This window comes from Chrysochloris asiatica, unplaced genomic scaffold (assembly GCF_000296735.1).
Source record: "Chrysochloris asiatica unplaced genomic scaffold, ChrAsi1.0 scaffold00127, whole genome shotgun sequence".
NCBI lineage: Eukaryota > Metazoa > Chordata > Mammalia > Afrosoricida > Chrysochloridae > Chrysochloris > Chrysochloris asiatica.
Window position 1 is genome coordinate 3377612 of NW_006408645.1, and position 18361 is coordinate 3395972.

Below are 18361 nucleotides of genomic sequence, written 5' to 3' on the forward strand. Positions count from 1 at the left end.
CAGGTTCTTCTGACACAGATGGATTTCCTAGAAGGACAGCCTGACAGAGATACAGGCTCTACCCAGAGAAATCTGGAGAGGATGGGAAAACTAGCAAAGATTCTGAACACTCACAAAGGCTCGACAAGTAATCCCAGGCTCTGCTTTGCAGACTAAACAGGGCTCTGGAAATGTGGATGGAACACAGATCTTTAAGAGGGGGACTATTTGCATAAAGCTCTGCAGCTTTGGACAGGTATGTAGATAGGCAAGGATCTACAAACAAGAACAGCATCTTCAGGCAGAGAAATGCTTCTCAGACAGAGCCAGGGTTAAGGCTCTGTATACAAACTTACATCTTGCATTTAGGGAGATGGTAACAGGCCGGGCAAATAAAACATGAACTCTACAAAGAGATTTGTAAAAAAAACAACAACAAAAAAAACCATCGGCTCGGCATACAAAGGCTCTACAGACAGGAAGGTTTTACATGTTCACAAGGCCCTGCAGATGGACAGGCTCTGTTAATGGTGACAGCTACTCCACAGAGGGACAGGATCTGCTGAAATCAGCTGGCAAGGCAAAGAGCTGTGTGTACAAGTACAAGCTGTGTGTACGAGTACAAATCTCAGACATGGGCAAGATCTTGAAACAGAACTGAGTTCTGCACATTGCCCCAGACAAGGGGCAGGCTGAGGAGAAAAGGATGAGTTCTGGAGACTGGGAAAGGTTGTATCAATAGGGACAGGCTCTCAAACAGGTGCACATGGAAATGGGACTAGAGTGTGCAGACAGGCATAAACTCTACAAACAGGTATGTGCACTGCAGTGTGACACAGGTGCTCCCAGGTAGACACAGCTTACTGCTGAAGGGATATACTTGCCATAAGAGCAAGCCTTGCATGTAGACACCGTTTCTACCCAAGGAAATTCAAATAGGCTGTGCTAACAGGCAAATGCCCTGCAAACTGTCCGAGGTTCTACAAATACGGTTCACATCTTGCATTTAGGGAGATGGCAACAGGCTGACTCTCAAATAGATAAAGGTTCTGCAAATAAGGACGTGTTTGCTCTGGAGATAGAGACACTTGTGGTACTGCAGGATAATGCACTGGACCACAAGGTCAGTTTGAACCTCAAGGTCGTCAAACTCACCAACTGCTCCTCAGAAACCCTATACATGGTTTGAGTCAGAACCGACTCAGTGGCACTGAACAACAATATTGCAAAGGAAACAAGAGCCTGAGGTGTTGGAAACAGAGCTTTGCAAACTGAGATAGCAGCATCTTTAGGCAAAAAGAGGAGCTCCACAGAACAGCCCTGGTAAGCTCTTAGACAGAGGGAGGTTCTGTATGCAGAGCAAACAAACCCCAAATCACTGCCATCACAGTGACCCTATAGGACAGAGCAGGACTGTCTCTTAGATTTCTGAGACTGTCAATCTTTACAGGAGTACAAAGCCTCATCTTTCCCCCATAGCTTCTGTAATTTAAGTAAATCTTACACACTAACAGGGACACATTGTTCCAGGAGACTCAGGTTCTGATAAAAGACAGAGTGTAGAAATTGTCACACTTAGGACAGGCATACACTGTTAATAAAAAAAAATGTTCTGCAAGCAGTGACAGGTTCTGCAGAGCTAGGGCACAATCTACACATAAGGATGGACTGAAGACTGTGACAACCTCTATGACAAAGGATAGGATCGACTGTCATCAATGGTGGTGGTGATGTGCCATGGAGTCGTTTCCGACTCACAGCGACCCTGCATAGGGTTCCAAGGCTGTAGATCTTTATGGGAGCAGAAAGCTTCTTCTTTCTCCCATAGAACAGCTGGTAGTTTCGAACTGCTGACCTTGAAGTCAGCAACCTGACTCAAAACCACTACGTTACTAGAGCTCCTTTGTCATCAGTAGGCTGAGAAAATGACACATAGGCACTCTAGACAAGTTCTTAAAACTGGGCTGAACTCTGTTAACACAGAGATTCTTCAAACAGCCACAGGCTCTGCAAAACAGGGACTTAGCTGGTACGGGGTTGTGCTCTGTGGTTCTGAGTGCATACAGGAGGGAGAGAGGGATGGGGTGAGAGGTATCTAAGGATGCAGGGAGCTCTCCATTTTGTGACATCTGGGCAGATACCCACTCCTCTGCATGCAAACAAACGCAATGTGTGATTTGATCTTCCTTTCATCCAGTGAAGTTCTTTCTACAGCTAACGTAAATTCTGCCAGTTGCCTCCTTCTCTTTTTGTTATTGCTTTGCTAAGTAAATCCAGATTTCACTTCTTTCCGAATTTCTGACTCCTGGTGGCCCTGGCATGATAAGTCCTGTCTCCCTAATTCCGGTCATATCTTTATCAGTCGTCAGAACGCCCTGGACTCTGCTGACCCTGCATTAACAAGCAGAAACCACCGGAAAGGAGAGATACAGAATTATAGAATCAGAGACCAAGTGGAACATAGTGGCCCAGAGCGCCCCACATTCCTTACATCTTTGTGTGGGGCCTGCGGGTTGGGCGCAGGCCCTGGTAACCTCATAGCACACCGTGGGAAACACCCAGCCCTCTCAAAGAGAGTCAGGGTGGCCATGGAAGTGGGGGGTGATATTATGCGGTGCTGCCCAGGCCTGAGTCCTGCCGGCTGACTGGGGAGGCTGTGGGCAGGGCAGGGCAGGCAGCCTGCAGGATTAGAACTGCATTCAGCACAGCATACCGCCCCTCCTAGCACTAGGGTGTGCTTGGGCTCTCTCCTGGAGCAAAAGATTCCTGAGGGCAGGGGTTTGGTCCTCTAGCTTCCGGTTGGATCCCAGCAGCTTGGCACTCAGTAAACACAGGGATTCCCTAGGTTACATTGTTCCTGTGTCTGTAAGTGGAATGTGTAGGTGAGCCTGCACAGGTGCACATGATTTTTATGCAGCCTTACTTTAGTGCTACAACAGGCTTGAAGGCTTTTCAATGATTTAAAAGCTGCACATGTAGCAAGTAAAGGTGATTGTGATGAAGAATTTGTCACATTCAGTTCAAGTGATGGCAAATTTACATAACATTAAAGGGCAAATATAAATCAGATGTTCAAGCTGGGTATTGTATTTTGTTGTTAAAAAGTAACGTGTAAGCTTTTTTAATGAGAAAATAAACGTATTTCTCTTCCCTTTCTTTTTAACTGCTTTCCCCATATATATATATTTAAAAACAATGTTTTATTGTGGTTTTGGTGAAAGCTTATGCAGCAAATAAAGTTCCCATTTAACAATGTTCCACGCAAATAGTTTGGAGTCATTGGTTTTGTTTTCGTCTGTCAACATTTCAGTAAACTACTCGTTGAATAAATGGAGTGTGTGGCCCAGAAGGCACTGAGGGAGAAGAGTGTGGTGTGTGAGTGTGTTTGTGTGTCCCTGAATCCAGGTACTCAGGCTGCAGTTGATGGCCTGTCGGTGTGACAGTGACAACAGTGACAGACATGTGGCTGATACTGTGCTGTGATGTTGACACAAAGACCAGCAGGCGTCATGCAGTGACACTGAGAGACAGGCAGGCACGATACCCATATGACAGTGATGTGACCATGTGAGGCTGACTCAAGCAAAAGAAAATGTGTGATGGCACCGAGTGGCAGGCATAGTGACATGTGAGGCAGGACAGACAGAAGACAGTCCTGGTGACCAAAGGGTAGGCAGTGAGAGAAGACATGGGCTAGAGACCACACAGCAGTGGGAGCCACAGGCCTCGGAGCCACAGGCCTCGGAGCCACAGGCCTCGGAGCCACAGGCCTCGGAGCCACAGGCCTCGGAGCCACAGGCCTCGGAGCAGCGCTAACCAGGGTCTCTTGTGGGACAGGAATTCAAGAGCAGCCAGGAAGTTGGAATTTGGTTGACTTCATGGGGAGGGGGCAGCATTGCTCCCCCCACTACCATATCCAGCCACGGCCTGGGGAGCCAGGCACCCAGGGTGTTAGGCACCCCCATCCTCATGCACCATGTGTGCACGGCCTCCCAGCTGGGTTCTAGGGGAAGTTGAGGGGGAGGGGTGCTCAAAGGATGGAGTCCCCTCTCCCTTAGAACCCCCTTCCCACCCCAGGTGACCTTATCCGCCCTGAGAGGGTTCCCCTCCTTTACCAGCATGCCTCCTCTAAGCCTCCCATCTCTTTCCCCTCTGCCTCCTCTCTCCCCACACCAACACCCTATCCTGTGTCCTCTCCTTCTTCCTGGAAGCTCCCTTTTCTTTGTACCCTCTCCTTCTACAGGGTACCCCTTCCTTTTGAAGACACACTACCCCTCCCCTGGCACCGCCTTTCCCTTCAGCACCCACCCCCAACTTCCAGTGCCCCATTCCTCCCCAGACACACCAACCCTCTTTTGGTGCCCCTTTCTCTATCAATGCCCTCCCCCTTCCCTCTTTCTCTCCCTAGGTGTGCCCTTCCTCCCTCCTCAGGTACCTGCCAAGGGGCGGATCCTGAGGTTACTTTACCCAACTTCCAAGAAATAAGGGGGAGAGGCACCACTGATTTGGATGGGAGGCAGGGGTTGTCAGGCCCCAGGTGACCCAGTTTGGAGGGGATTGAGAGCCCCCACCACATCCACATTCTTCCCCCAGGACATGGCCGACCTTCCCCATCATCCCTCTCACCTGTTGTGCCCCTTCCTGCCTGCCTCTCCTTCTGGCTGCCTCTCTTCCACCCACCCCAAACCCAGAGTCCTTGGCTCAGAATGCCCTTCCCACCTGGTTCCCTAGAGCCCCCTCCTGCCCAGTTGTGCCCCGCACCCACCTTTACAGGCCTACCTGCTGGAAAATGCTCCCGCGTCTTTGCCCAGCCTGCCACAGCACTGAGCTTGGCTCAGGGCCAGACTCGGCCCACAGCCCTCCCCCAGCTCAACTGTAACTCAATCTCGGTTCCCACTCCCGCCCTGCAGGGCGCACCCACTAATGGCCAATAGCTAGTACAGTTGGTATTCACACTTACTCAATTAGTCAGTCAATCAACAAATATTGACCTACCTGTTGAGGAACCAGCCCTCTTCCCAGAGCCCTTGCTGAGTTGGCCAGGCTTCCCCTGAGGCAGCAAGAAAGAGCCCAGGATGGAGATCTGGGCTGAGTCAGGATGTGGAAGGTGAGATGCGCCATTTCTCTTCTCTTGCAGCCCAGGTGGTGCCAGTTCTGGCAGGGCTCAGAAGGCCAGGTTACCCAGGCAAACTTTAGAAGGAACTGGGACCAAGGCTGGGTGTGGGGTGGGCTCTGTGAGCCTCAGGTCACTGTGGGAGGAGGGGAGGTAGCCAAGGCTCCCTCTAGGCATTTCTACTGTCAGTGTCCCCTCCTACCTCCTCCATTTGGCTTTCTGCCTGGCAGGGTCCTCCCCAGGGAGTCCTGATACCCATCGTGGGAGAGGCCAGTCCAGCCTTTGTATGGAAGACACCCTCCCATACCCTGGGCTGATTCACACACACCCCCACCCCAGGGGTGGAGGCTAGTAATAGAACCTTCCAGAGACTCCAGGAGCACAAATGATGAGGCCACTCCTACACAGGCCACAGGCCTACCCTCCTTTCCTTTCCTTTGGCCCTCCTGCCCACACCCTCAATATTCCCTGTCACGAGTCAGGGGGACTCCAGGAAATCTGGGTCAGTCTGTGTCCAGCAGGCCCTAAGCCAGTGTGTGACTGTGTTGAGCAGAGGGAATGAGTGGGCCTCTGTGCCGGAAGGGGTGTCAGCTCACTGGATCAGTCCCTGCATGCACCACTTGCCTGCTTGGCCATGTGTACGAGGACGCCCTTATCACGTTGTTCCTGTGTGTGTGTATGTGATGGTGGGAGTGAGTTTCTGCCTGTGTGTACCTGTTCCCCTGTCTCCGCTTGTCCCTCCCTGTGTCCAACATTCTGTAAACTCTCTCTCCCCCACTTCCTCATGTCACAGTCTCCCCTCGGCCCACTCCAGGTGGCATTTGTCCCCACCACTCCAACACATGGCTCTTTTCAAGGCCACCAATGCCTCCTCTTCACCAAAACTGGTGGTTGGGTCTACCCACCCCCTCTGCAGCTGGGGCGCTGCTGACTCCCCGTTCCTCTTCATCCCATTCTTCTCTGAGCCTCCAGGATGCCCCACATGCTGAGTTTTTCTCCCCGCCACACCAGCCACTTCCCTATCTTAGCTCTAGCCTTTTTTCTATTTTCACTCCAAGTTCCAGTCCCAAGGCTGTATATACCATAGAAACAACTCGGACTCTTATGCCCCACCCCATTTTCCTTGATCTAACAACAATCTGGTCATATCTTTCCTGGCATGACTAACCTCAAAGTCAGCATCCATGTCAGGCTTCTGAATTTCCGCTCTCAGAGCCACCCACCTCCTCTGAGCCTTAGAAAGTGGCTTAGACATCTAGCTGGTGTTTAAACCTGGGGGCCATCCTGGTTTCTTCTCTGTCCCTCATACCCCACAGTGAAGCCACAGGTCAGCTGGGGTCCTGGGCTTGCCAGTCCTCTCCCGACTTCTGTGCTGGTCTAAGGGCCTCCTTCAACCTCTTACAGTACCAGAGGGACCCTTAAACCACAGGTTAGAAGACTCCATCCCTTAGCTCCACACCCTCCAGTGGTTGCCCATTAAAGCTAGAATAACACCCAAATTGCCCATCCCTCCAGATGTATCTGTGCTCCTTGCATACAATGTTTCCAGCTACAAAAACATGCTGTCCCTGGAAGATGATGCTGAGCTCATTCTCCTCTCCAGACCTTTGCCCTTCCTGTTTCCTCTGCCTGGAAGTCTTTCCCCCAGATTTGCCCATAGCCAGTCAAAACCAGGTGCCAACTCCTCTGCTCCAAATGATTTTCAGTGGCCGGTTTTCACACAGAGCTCACCAAGCCCACCTTCTGAGGGTCCTCTGGGTGGATTTGAACTGCCATCTTTTAAGTTGGTACCAGAGCATTTAACCAGTTGTAACACCCATAGCTTCTCCTTTTCCACAGTGAGAGCACCATCAAATGACCCCTCCTCAGAGAGAACTTCCCTAACCACTTCCCAGAACCCACCACTTCTTATTTTCTTAGTCTGGTTTGTGTCTGTATCCTCAGCAAGAATGTGAGTCCCTATGGGTAGGTCCTTGTCAAGTGTTGTATGTCATTGTCTACAACGGTGCCTAAGGAGCTCTAGTAGCATGGTGGTTACGAATTGGGCTGCGAACCTCAAGGTCAGCAGTTCAAAACTGCCAGCTATTCTACAGGAGAAAGATGAGGCTTTCGGCTCCCTTAAAGATTTACAGCCTTGGAAACCCGGTACAGGGTCGTTATGAGTCGGAACCGACTCTATGCCACAACACCACCACCAGAACGGTACCTGGTCTACAGTAGTTGCTTAATAAATATATGTCGCTCGCTCCTCTAGTCCGGCATAACCCAGCATGGAGGGTCTGGACCCGTCCCAGGTTCTGCCCTGAAGCCAGAGCCTGAAGTGGATTCAGGCAGTGACATGAGTTCCCACCAGTGTCAGGTTTTAGTCCCAGCTCCACGCTTACTGACTGTGTAGCTTTGGGGACATCTCTCAAGTTTTCTCTGAACTGGCGGCCCCTCTCCAGCCTCAGCAGTTTAGTAGGAGGCACAGGACCTTTCTAAAACTCTCCCCTACAGAATTCTCTGGGTCCCTGGGGTCCAAGCCCAAGAGCCTTGGGCAGGCAGTAAGGTCCTTCCCCAGAACATTCCCACCCTGTAGTCCTGTGTAATCTGTGATCTCAGGGCTTGGTTAGCGCAGCTCCCGGTCTGGAAGCCTGAGACAATGTCCAGCTCAAGGTGATCACATCCACAGCAGAGTGGAAACTGAGGCCCAGGGCGGCGCTCATGGGAACCAGGGTGGTAGGAGATGGGGTGGGGGGTTGTCTCACCTCTGTTGCAGCGCAGGAAGCAGGTTTCTACTCTCCTCACTTCCACGGGCCTGAGGATCTTAAGCCCCCTTTTCTAGGAAGGCCGCAGGAGTCTGCTCAGCCAGGCCAGCACTGTCCTGGGCTTGACTTGGCCCACTGACCTCTTCCTGCCCCAACCTTGCAGGTTCCCAAGGGTCTCCCAGGGGCTACTTTGTTATGGGCTTATCTGGGATGGCCTGGCCTGCTCAGTGTCAACATTGCCAAGAACAAGGGCTTCAGTGTGGTCCCAGGGTGGGTGGCAAAGCACAGAGCAGGCTCCTTCCCCGGGCTCGTCTTGTTCTGAAGTAGGAGCCTGCAGAAGGTCTTGGTTGTGTCTCCTCTCGTCGCTAGTGGAGCCGGGATCCTGTAGGGAGGAGCAGACTCCACAGGAGCTTGGAGAAAGTGGGAAGTGCCTGGAGGGGACCTGGATCCCACTGTCTGACACCACCTTGACCTGACGTCCCTTGAGAAGGGCAGCCTTGGGTTTGTGTGAGCCCCAGGTCCGGTCCTACCCTGGGTTGTCCAAAACAAGGTCATCGGGATAGCCATGGCCTGGGAGCAACTCCGAAGAGGACACCACGGAAGGGAATGCCTTATGAGCACCCACTAGCTCCAACTCTAATGCACTGTGTCCACTGAAACATAGATTGCAGGTATCCACCCTCAGAGATTTAGACTTAATAGTTTGGGGTAGAATCCAAGATATTGTAGCATAAGCACTGTAGTGCTAACATCAGGGTTGGTGGTTCAAACCTACAACCACTCCTTATAAACCCTATACAAGGTCATTATGAGTTGGAGTCCTAACAACAGGTAGCTCTAATGCACAGTGAACAGAGAAACACGAATCCAGATGAACCTGCAACCGAGGTTTGGGGTGCTACACTGGGGCTATTGGTCCAGTGTCTTTCCTTGGAGATTACACTGTGGGCCATGCCAGGCCTTAAGCAGCCTGTTGATCCACAGCCAGCAGCCCTGCCATGGGGGGCCAGATTTGCCATGCAAGCCCCAATGTACCCCTCACCCAGCCAATGTGTCATCATCCCCCAACTGCGGTTTTCCAGCCACCCCCATCCCAGCTCTCGGCTTCTTGCCCATTCCTGGAGAATGACAGATGACAGCAACATCAGGAGATGAAATCCTAGTATTCTCAAACCCCAAATAAAACCCAAAGTACCTTTGAAAAACCTTTTAAGAGACCTTTTATTAGCTTGTGGCTCCTTCACACCTGTTAAGGGGATCCGTGGCTATTCTCTATCATTTGTCTGTTTGTATGCAATGCTGCCAAGTTGCTGTGTTGAGCCAGTTCCAACTCATAGCAACCCTTTGTAAGGTTTCTGAGGGATGCCTGGTGGGTTTGAACCATTGACCCTGCAGTTCAAACCGACCTTGCAGCTGAGTGCTTATCCTACAGCTCCACAGCAGGGCAAAGCCAGAGAGGTTGAGGACAAGGGAGCAGAGAGGGGGCAGACACAGCCCAGGAACTCAACCAGGGAAGGAAGCCAGAATGAGCTCTTTGGTGGGCAGGTGCTGTCAGCTGAGTGAGTGTACTTAGTGGAATGGGACACACTGGCAGTGAGCTACTTGGGATTTCACCTCTGGTTAAATATTAGGTCTCCTGGGCTGATGCATGCACTGTGCCCCATGTTGCGCTGGATGAATATATATGCCTGACCCAGCTCTGTCCCTGTGATAAGACAATGGTGAGACACAGCAGAGCTTTGTCTTGCTGGCCTGTTTTCTCATCCACAAGATAGGGATAAAACCTATCAGATGAGATTAAGTCTGGTGGTGTTTTGTTAGTGCCATTAGGCATGGTTTTGATTCATAGCAACCCTGTATAGGGTTTCTAAGGACTGACTAGTGGGTTTGAACCATTAACCTTTCCATTAGCAGTCCAATGCTTATCCTACAACAGCACACTGGGACTGTAAGATACGACCACATTTACAATAAAATAGGAACAGAGGCAGCCAGCCCATTTAGCAGTTAACAGCAATGCAACAGTGAAGATGCTCAAGAATCAGAGTCCTGAGGAGGTCAAGGCCTGCCCAGGGTCCTTTGCAGGGGACCCCTGGTGCCCTCTCACTGCCTAGAAGTGATGGTGAGCCAGGCTGCTTCTGAGGAGAGGGGGCTGAGCTGTCCCAAGCCCTTAAAGGTGACCAAAAAATTGGGTAAGGAGCCCTACTGACACACAGGGTTAAGTTTTGGGTTGTTAACTGAAAGATCAGAGGTTTGAACCCATCAGTCACTCTGCGGGAGAAAAGAGGAGACTGTAAACATTTTCAGCCTCAGCAATTTTTTGGGGCATTCTACTCTAGCCCACGGAGTCCCGGTGTGGCGCTGTGGGTAAATGCGCCAGACTGCAAAGCCATTTGAACTGCAAGGTCGGCGGTTCAAACTCACCAGCAGCTCCTCGGAAACCCTATACAGGGTTGCTATGGGTTGGAATTGACTCGATGGAGTTCACAACTCTGTCCTACAGTGCCAATATATGTTGAAATTGATTTGAGGACAGTGGGTTTTGGTTTTGGGGTTTTTCTAGCTTCCCTCTGGGGTCAAGGTCTGAGGTTCCTGAAACCCTACTATACCATCCACTACTACTCCCAGAAGTTGGGGTGTCAGGGGACCCAGGTTGTGCAGGGGGAGAGAAGGGATGAGGAGAGAGTGCTCCACAGAGAAGCAGCGGAGTCACAAGAGAGCGCAGTTTCACATGTTTATTTTTGGCAGGAAGGAAATCATGGCAAACCTCTTGATTGACAATACTTGCCCCTGGAAACGAACGTGCACATTCCACGTGCATTCCTCAAGTACTGCTGTATTGTTTACCACATTCAAATGTCCAACAGAAATCTGTGACTACCCAGATACTTAGCATCTCCACTGCCTGGGGGAAGTGTGTGTTTGCAGAGAAGCTCCCAGGAGAACAGGACAGGACAGATGCGATTACATTTACAGTAAAACAGGAAGAGCGGCAGTCAGCCCATTTTACACAGGTAACTGCAAGCACTTCAAGCCACTCTACTCTTCTCAAACCCTGACATGCGTACTGTCCATCACAGCACCTTTAAAAGCAGAGGCACAAACGTCACGAGTGTTTGACCAGAGGGGCTGTGTGGTTCTGGATTTTATTAGAAAGCCATCTTTTAAGGACAGGGCTGGTAAATGTTGCCAGGTTATACAGATGTACAGACTTCTTTTTCTGACACAAACTCAAAATGCTGCAACTATGACAAGTTGGTCGCTGTCATCGGGGCATCTGCATGTCCTCAGAATGAGCTCATCAAAACTGTACCACATCAAAGGAGCTTCCTATCAACCTGAAATAGGTGGTCTTCCCTTTGAAGTGTACAAACACATCATCTACAAACAGCTAATGGATGAAACCACAGACTGACATGCAGGATTCCAGAGCAAAGGAAGACAGAGTGCTAACCCCTCAGGAGGGCATGGGCACTTCCAAGGGAGGCCCTCCCAGGCATGTTAGCATATCAAGTGGGCCAGGCTCAAAGAGCCCAAGGCCTCCTGCCCCAGATCTTAATGTCAGAGACTCTTTAAGAGTCTGCCATTGTAACCTGGAACAGAGAGGACCATGGAAACTCAGTAGGTTAGACTTTTGTTTTGGCTAAAGAGTTGGGAGTTATTTTGGTTAACATGGGAAATATATGGCACAGAGAAAGAGTTGACAGGTTTCATTAGGTTGTAAAGCCCCAATTTTAATAAAAGGTAATAATGAAAAACAATACCCGTATTTACCTTAAAAAAACACAACAAAACACCCTAAACATTCATCTCATTTCTTGGTCTTATGTTAGAATTCTATTGCTTCATTTATATGTAGATGATTAAAAATATATAGATATTTGGATTATATACAGAAAGCAAAATCAAGGGTTGAAAAAAAAATGGAATTATGGGGTATGGTCAGATAAGGTGCACAGAATCCAGAACCCTCAGAGGGCTTGCTGGCTCTCCTAAGACATTCTGAGTCTGTGATGGCAGGGGCTGCGTTCTGTCCCTAACAGCTCCTCCCTGGAGAGTACAATGGCGCTCATGGTTTCAGGAACTAGGGGAAGTGTCTGGCTCAAGCCTGCCAAGTGTCTTCGCTCCATCGGTTACAAGTGGAGCACTATTCCTAGGTTTGAGTCCATTGAAATATTCTAGCATTTCAATCCTTTCTGGCCCCTATTTCAAATAAGACCTGCGATGCCAATGAAGAAGGAGGCACAGGTGAGGGTCTAAGGCTCTCATCAGGACCTATTTTTGTGTGGATTTCAACACATGACAGACACTTGATGGCAACATTCAAGACATTTAAGGCAGTGGGTTCATTTAATGACTAGTTTTCCAAATAAAGGTTTATGGCATGTGCAGATCTGCCATGTAACTGTCACCTGTGGAAATGCCCAGCAAGGGACTATTTCCATTTGAACTGGCATGTGGATAACTGGGTTTGAAACACTTAGAACACTGGGGAACCAGTTTTTATCCCTGAATACATACTTCTCTTCTGAATGCACGGCAGTTCACAGACCAGAGTGTTGTTAGGAGGATGTGGCTGGCAGCTGGCTTTGTTACTTTATAAATGAAAGAAAAAGTTTATTTGACCTCTAATTTCCAGTCTTGTTAGTGCCAGTAGCCCCACTAGAGCTGGATACAGAGCCAGCTGAGGACCAACTCATACAGAACTAAGGCAACGGTGCCAACACGAAACGGTTCTTTAAAATTAGTTTTTAAAAGCAATACTTTATAGACTGTCTTGTTGTCAAACAAGGAATGTGGCACTGCTTAAAACACCTCACTGGGAAAGGCTGCGAAAGGAGTCCCAGTTCAGGGGAGGGTGTCTTCCTCCTTCCGGCTCGTGCGATGAGTCCCACATCTGGAAAGGCATCCTCAACCCTTGGCTCAGAAATAGGCTGTGCTTCAAAGGAGAAGACCAAGAGATGTACTTGGGCCACATCAGCTTGGTGGCTGGCTGGCACCACAGTTTCTCCAGAGAGAACACTCAGCTTATCGCAGGGTCTGATGTTGACTGTGGTTTCAAATGAACGCCATTACCTGGATGGCGATCTGGCCTTTTGTCTTTGTGCCCTTCTGGATTCCTACTGACCAGTGCCAGGAGGAAGGGCTACGTTTGGTGCAGTCTGCAAACGAATGGGACACCTCTGTTCTGACCCTGTTCACGTTTTGCAGCTTAGCAGTGAGCATATTCTGAGCATAGGCACAGTGGCAAAGAACAGTGTAACAGCCGCTGGTCAAGTCCATTTGGTGGCAGCTCGGTAGCAGCAAAGAAAATTCCCAAACAGTTCCATGTGTATCCAGTTTTATAACTGCTCTACCCAAAATGATCACAACCACCACAATAAAACAAAAACATAAAAAGTCTGGCAGTAGTGTGAAAGCAGAAGTAACATGATGTCAGTTTGCAAGGGGAAACTGTCACCATTAGAAAGAATAATAAGAGAGAAGAATCTACTCTTTTCTTGAGTGTTGAGCCATGTGATTGCAGATACATTCCAAACTGGGTCAGAAATAACACGGTCACCATAAACTGCTGACCAGGAGCCTGATGTGGACCAAAGTATCAGAACAAAGCCACCCCTATGATTCCTCCCCCACCCCCAGATTAGGTTCTAGAAAACTGTCGTTTGTATTCTTAGACTAAAAGATGTTTGGAAATACATTGTGTAGAAAAATTAACTTTCAGCTTAAAAGAACATTCAGAAAGGCACTTCATCCTGTAGGAAAGGGATGCTGAGTTGCGTCCGCTGCTCCAAGCTGGGACTGAAGGGGACAGGTGGTCTGTTCGAAGGAAGGACAGTTGAGAAAAAGTCTGATAGGCATCAAGTTTTTTTTTGTTTTTTTACTTTTTTGGTATGTTTTAAGAAAAGCAACTCCAGTAAAATGCATGTCCCTTTATGAAATTCATTAAAAGAGTTCTTTTTAAAATAGTTGTTTCTGTTCTTCAAAAAATAAAACCAACAGGTAGGCATGGCCACATTGACCCTGTGGCCTGGAGTGGAGTGTCCTCAGTTCTACTCCCGAGGAGCTGGGCCCGGCAGGCCCCCCCCGATGGAGTGCAGAGGCAGGAGGTGGCAGAGGCCAGGGTTACCTACTGCAGAGTCTGTGTAACACGCTGTACACATCGTCCTCCCGGCTCAGGCCCTCAAAAAAGGGGATGAGGTCCAGCAATTCTGTGTCCGCCATGTCATCGAACCAGGACTGTACAGGTACCTGAAAGACAGTGAGGTGAGGAGGCAGCAGAACTATATCCAGGTTGCTCCTAGACTGCCTGTTTCCTGTACTCATCACATGGTCTTTGATAAGGAGAATTGAGATCTCGAAATCATCATCATCATCTTCTTCTCCATCACTATTTTGTCTCTTCTTCCGGTTCCAGCCAAGGTCAACCTAAAGCTACTTGGTATGGGAGGTGACTCAGGAAGGCAAAGCTAAGTGTACCCAGTGTGACTGTATCTGCCAGTGAGGACTGCCAATTCCCAAGCTCTCTTATCACTGCATCAAACCCACTTCTGCACCTCAGTCAGTGCAAGAGTTTCAGCTTAAGAGAAATACAAATACTCAAACAAAGAAGTTAAGTAAAAACTCTATTATCTTAGGCTGAATTAGATAAAACAAATGTGAATTCACAAGTTAGTTTTCTTAATAAGAATATGTATTTTTCTTTAGCTCTCACAAGTAAAAAGGTCCATAAGCAAAAGATACCCCAGAAACAATGAAAACCCGTAGCACCGAAACTGCAATTTCTAAATATAATTTTTCACTAGTGGGAACCAGGGCTGAAGCAAGAAATGTACAAGAGGAATGTGGAAATCTTGTACCAGAAAGCCAGAAAACTCTCAAAGACTACTGTTATCTGAAGGAATTCCCACTGGTCAATGGGAAAACCTGGGAGTTTGATGTAGAACATGTTCCCATCTAACAGAGTAAGAAGAGCATCTAACAGGATAAGAAGTGTAATGGATTGGAACAATCAAATACACAAAAGTCCATGAATTCATAAAGATACTTAAAAAAAAAATCACTGGTTACTTCTGGAAGCTGCTAGAACTTTAACTCATTAGGTTGAAAATGGAAGAATTAAAGAAAAAGGACAAAGTATTTATGGTTCCTTCTGTATTACAACATTCAAACTGTACTTTAGGGGAATCAGTAGTTGATGAGGGCAAGTTCTTTTCTTTTTAAATAAAGGGATTTCAGTCAATAAATTCTGTCAGAAAGAATGACAGAAGTTAGAAATCACCATTTTGCAATTCCTCACCTAACAACAAGCAGGTACAGTGTGTCAGCGACTGCTAAAATCATCAGGTGAAAGGTTGATGGGGGAACCTTATAATGGGTAGATCAGGCTGCACCCAAAGATCAATATTAAATCATAAACAGTGGGACAACCTGACATTAGCTACCACTTGAAGTCATTCCAAGTAAAAACACTTATAGTCTCTGAACAACAAGAACAAAATACTAAAGGCATCTAACTACTTACTTGAAAATATATGGGATAGAGGAACACTGTAAATATCACCATGAGGCTACAGGTAGACAAATTCAGAACTGAGAAAATTTCTGTAAGACGTGTAACCAGGGTTTCTTCAAGGAATACATGGTACAGAGGACAAAGGGAATTAAAAGGAACAAATGTTCAGGTGCCAAAAGAATGAAGAGACATTATCCAAAGCAGTGTGTGGACCTTGTTACATTCCTGATGTAAGAAAACATTTTGAGGCAATAGAAACTGTGTGGGTATGAAATATTGTTAAGAAATTCTTTGTTTTGTCTATTGTGATTATGTTAAAACGTGGCCCTCCTATGTTAGAGACATACTGCAAAGTGCATTATGTTGAATTTGATTTACTCGTAAAGTTAACAGATTTAAGTAGATTACACTTCAAATGTTGATTCAAATAATAATTACACCCTAAATGAATCTAGTTAGGAATGTTTCCATTTTGTTGTAAATGGAGCTATGGTGTTCTGGACACAAGGAGAGGACTCTCCGTGGCTCTTTTTCTTCTGAGACGCCTGGGCTCAGGAGGAAACATTCTCTCCCGGTACACCTGTCCAGAGTGGGAGTTACTGCCGAGGCGCTGGCAGTCACCAGACGGCCTGGCTGACTTCTCTGGAACTTTCCCCTGGAAATGTTGGCAGGAGGCAGAAAGGCATCTCTTTTTTGTTGAGAGTGTTTAACTGCACTCAGAGAGCAGGCAAGGCTGCCACGCTCCAGGGAGTTTGATGTAGAAAGTTCCCATTGTATACTTTCTAGACGTCATTGTGAGCCTGGAAAACTTGACAGCCTTATTTGATGACCTTACTGAAGTGTTTTAATTCATTCTTTTGAAAGGAAATCTGTTGTGGAGGTCACCCAGATCTTCTGAGTCCACGGGGTCATGAAACCCAGAGTAGCAGCTAGTTCCATGGGGTTAATGACTGACCAGCCCTTCTCATTAACAATACTAAAAAAGTGAGTGAGAAGATGCAGGCAGACTGAGGACTTCTTGCTTCATAAGCACTGCCCCAAGTGCGTTTCATGTATTATCTCACTGGGTCCACCCAAGAACTCTATGAGACAGGCACATTTGACAGACGAAGTAACTGAAGCTCAAGAGGTGCAGTACCATACCACTGCTAAATGGCAGGGATTTTACCAAGAGAAATTCTAATGTTGGTGCTAAAACTAAGCAATAAAAAAAATTACTTTTTGAAAACAAATTGAAGAAATTATGATTGAACAGAAAAGTAAATACAGTATATTTTGTGCACACACACACACACACACACACACAGTATGCTTGCCTGGCAAGTCAGAAAGCTCAGCTAGAGCCTTGAGTAGCCTTTAATTGGGTTTACTTACTGCATTCTCAGGATGGAAGATGTATGAGGCGGGAGAATTGTCCACAATGATCACTTTGCTCAGCTCCCGTCCAAGGCGACTCAGGTCCTTCACGTAGTTCCCTCGATGGAACACGCAGGATTCTCTGAAGAGCCGGGCCCGGAACACACCCCAGCGGTCTAGCAGGTCGGCCACGGGATCTGCATACTGGAAAGCAGTAGGTTAAAATAAAGATTGGGCACCTCAAGGAGCCCAGGACCCATGACCTACTGCAGTGAGATCCATACTCTTTTTTAAAAAGGGTATTTAAATGACTGAGTGTGTTTTAGGATCCTGGTTATTTTCTTCCCCGTGTGTGTGTGTAAGCCAGCACTGGATTCTTTCCTTCCTATTGATTTTCACATCTAATACATCAATCTTTTGTCGGTTCCCTCGCAAAAAATATCTCCACTCTACCTGCAACCCTCTTTTCTATTGACATGGCCCTAATCCAGGTCTCCAATCTCTGGCTTGGACTGGCTGCACGAGGCTCCCCTCTTCCCTTTGGGCCTCCTTTCTAGCTCATTCACCTTGCAGTTGCCAGCATGGCCACTGGGAACATAAAAAAGATCATGTCACTGCTTAAAACTCTCCACTGTCTGCCTACAGCACTTGGAATAAGCCCAAATTCCTCACGGCATTTCCTGCATGACCTCAGCTGCCGAGGCTCTGCCTAGTTCTCAGCTTCTTCTCAGCCTACTTGAGAAAGGTGTTTAACTGCCCTTTATTGACAATGCAAAGGCTTTCAAATGTGTGGAGTACGACATGGTAGGGACAATGTTGTGGAGTATTCCGGAAGATTTAACTGTGCTCATGAGGAACCTGTACGTGGACCAAGAGGCAGGTGTTTGACCAGAACACAGGGACACTGGATGTTTTAAAATTAGGAAAGGCGTGCGCCAGGATTATATTCTTTCATCATACTTATTCAGCATGTAATCCGAGAAGCTCAATTATTATGTGAAGAAGAACATGGCATCAGGATTGGTGGAAGACTCATTAACAACCTGCGATATGCAGATGATACAACCTTGCTTGCTGAAAGCGAAAAGGACTCAAAATACCGATGAAGATCAAAGACCACAACCTTCAGTATGCTTTGCACCTCAATGTAAAGAAAACAAAAATCCTCACCACTGGACCAATAAATTACATCCATGTAAGTGGAGAAAAGAATGAAGTTGTCAGAGACTTCATTTTTCTTCGATCAGTCATCAACACTCATGGAAGCAGCAGTCAAGAAATCGAACGTCTTGCATTAGGCAAATCTGTTGCACAAGACTTCTTTAAAGTGTTGAAGAGTGAGGATATCAGTTTGAGTACTAAGGTGCGTCTGACCCAAACCATGGTAGTTTCAATAACCCCATATGCATGTGAAAGTTGGACAGTGAATAAGAAAAACTAGAAAAATTAATGCATTTGAGTTATGGTGTTGGAGGAGAATATTAAAAGTACCAAGGACTGCCAGAATAACAAACAAATCTGTGATGGAAGAAGTACAGCCAGAAAGAATGCTCCTTAGAAGCCAGGATGGGGAGACTTCATGTCTCATACTTTGGATATGTTGTCAGGAGAGACCAGTCGCTGGAGGACATCATGTTTGGTAAAGTGGAG

At 47.7% G+C, this 18361-nt stretch overlaps 1 protein-coding gene across 2 annotated transcripts in view; it reads right to left on the bottom strand.

Moving 5' to 3' along the window:
• Window positions 1-13824: 13824 nt before the first annotated feature.
• The window catches only part of CTDSPL (CTD (carboxy-terminal domain, RNA polymerase II, polypeptide A) small phosphatase-like), a 137956-nt gene continuing 133419 nt past the window's right edge, over window positions 13825-18361 (bottom strand). Inside the window, exons 6-7 of one of the 2 annotated variants that reach the window (XM_006869157.1) lie at window positions 16730-16915; window positions 13825-14091 (exon numbers count right to left, since the gene is read on the bottom strand). In XM_006869157.1, the coding sequence (XP_006869219.1) occupies window positions 13966-14091; window positions 16730-16915 (312 nt within the window). In that variant the 3' untranslated portion in view covers window positions 13825-13965. The remainder of the gene's footprint in view (window positions 14092-16729; window positions 16916-18361) is intronic. The other variant, XM_006869156.1, reaches the window with a different exon arrangement.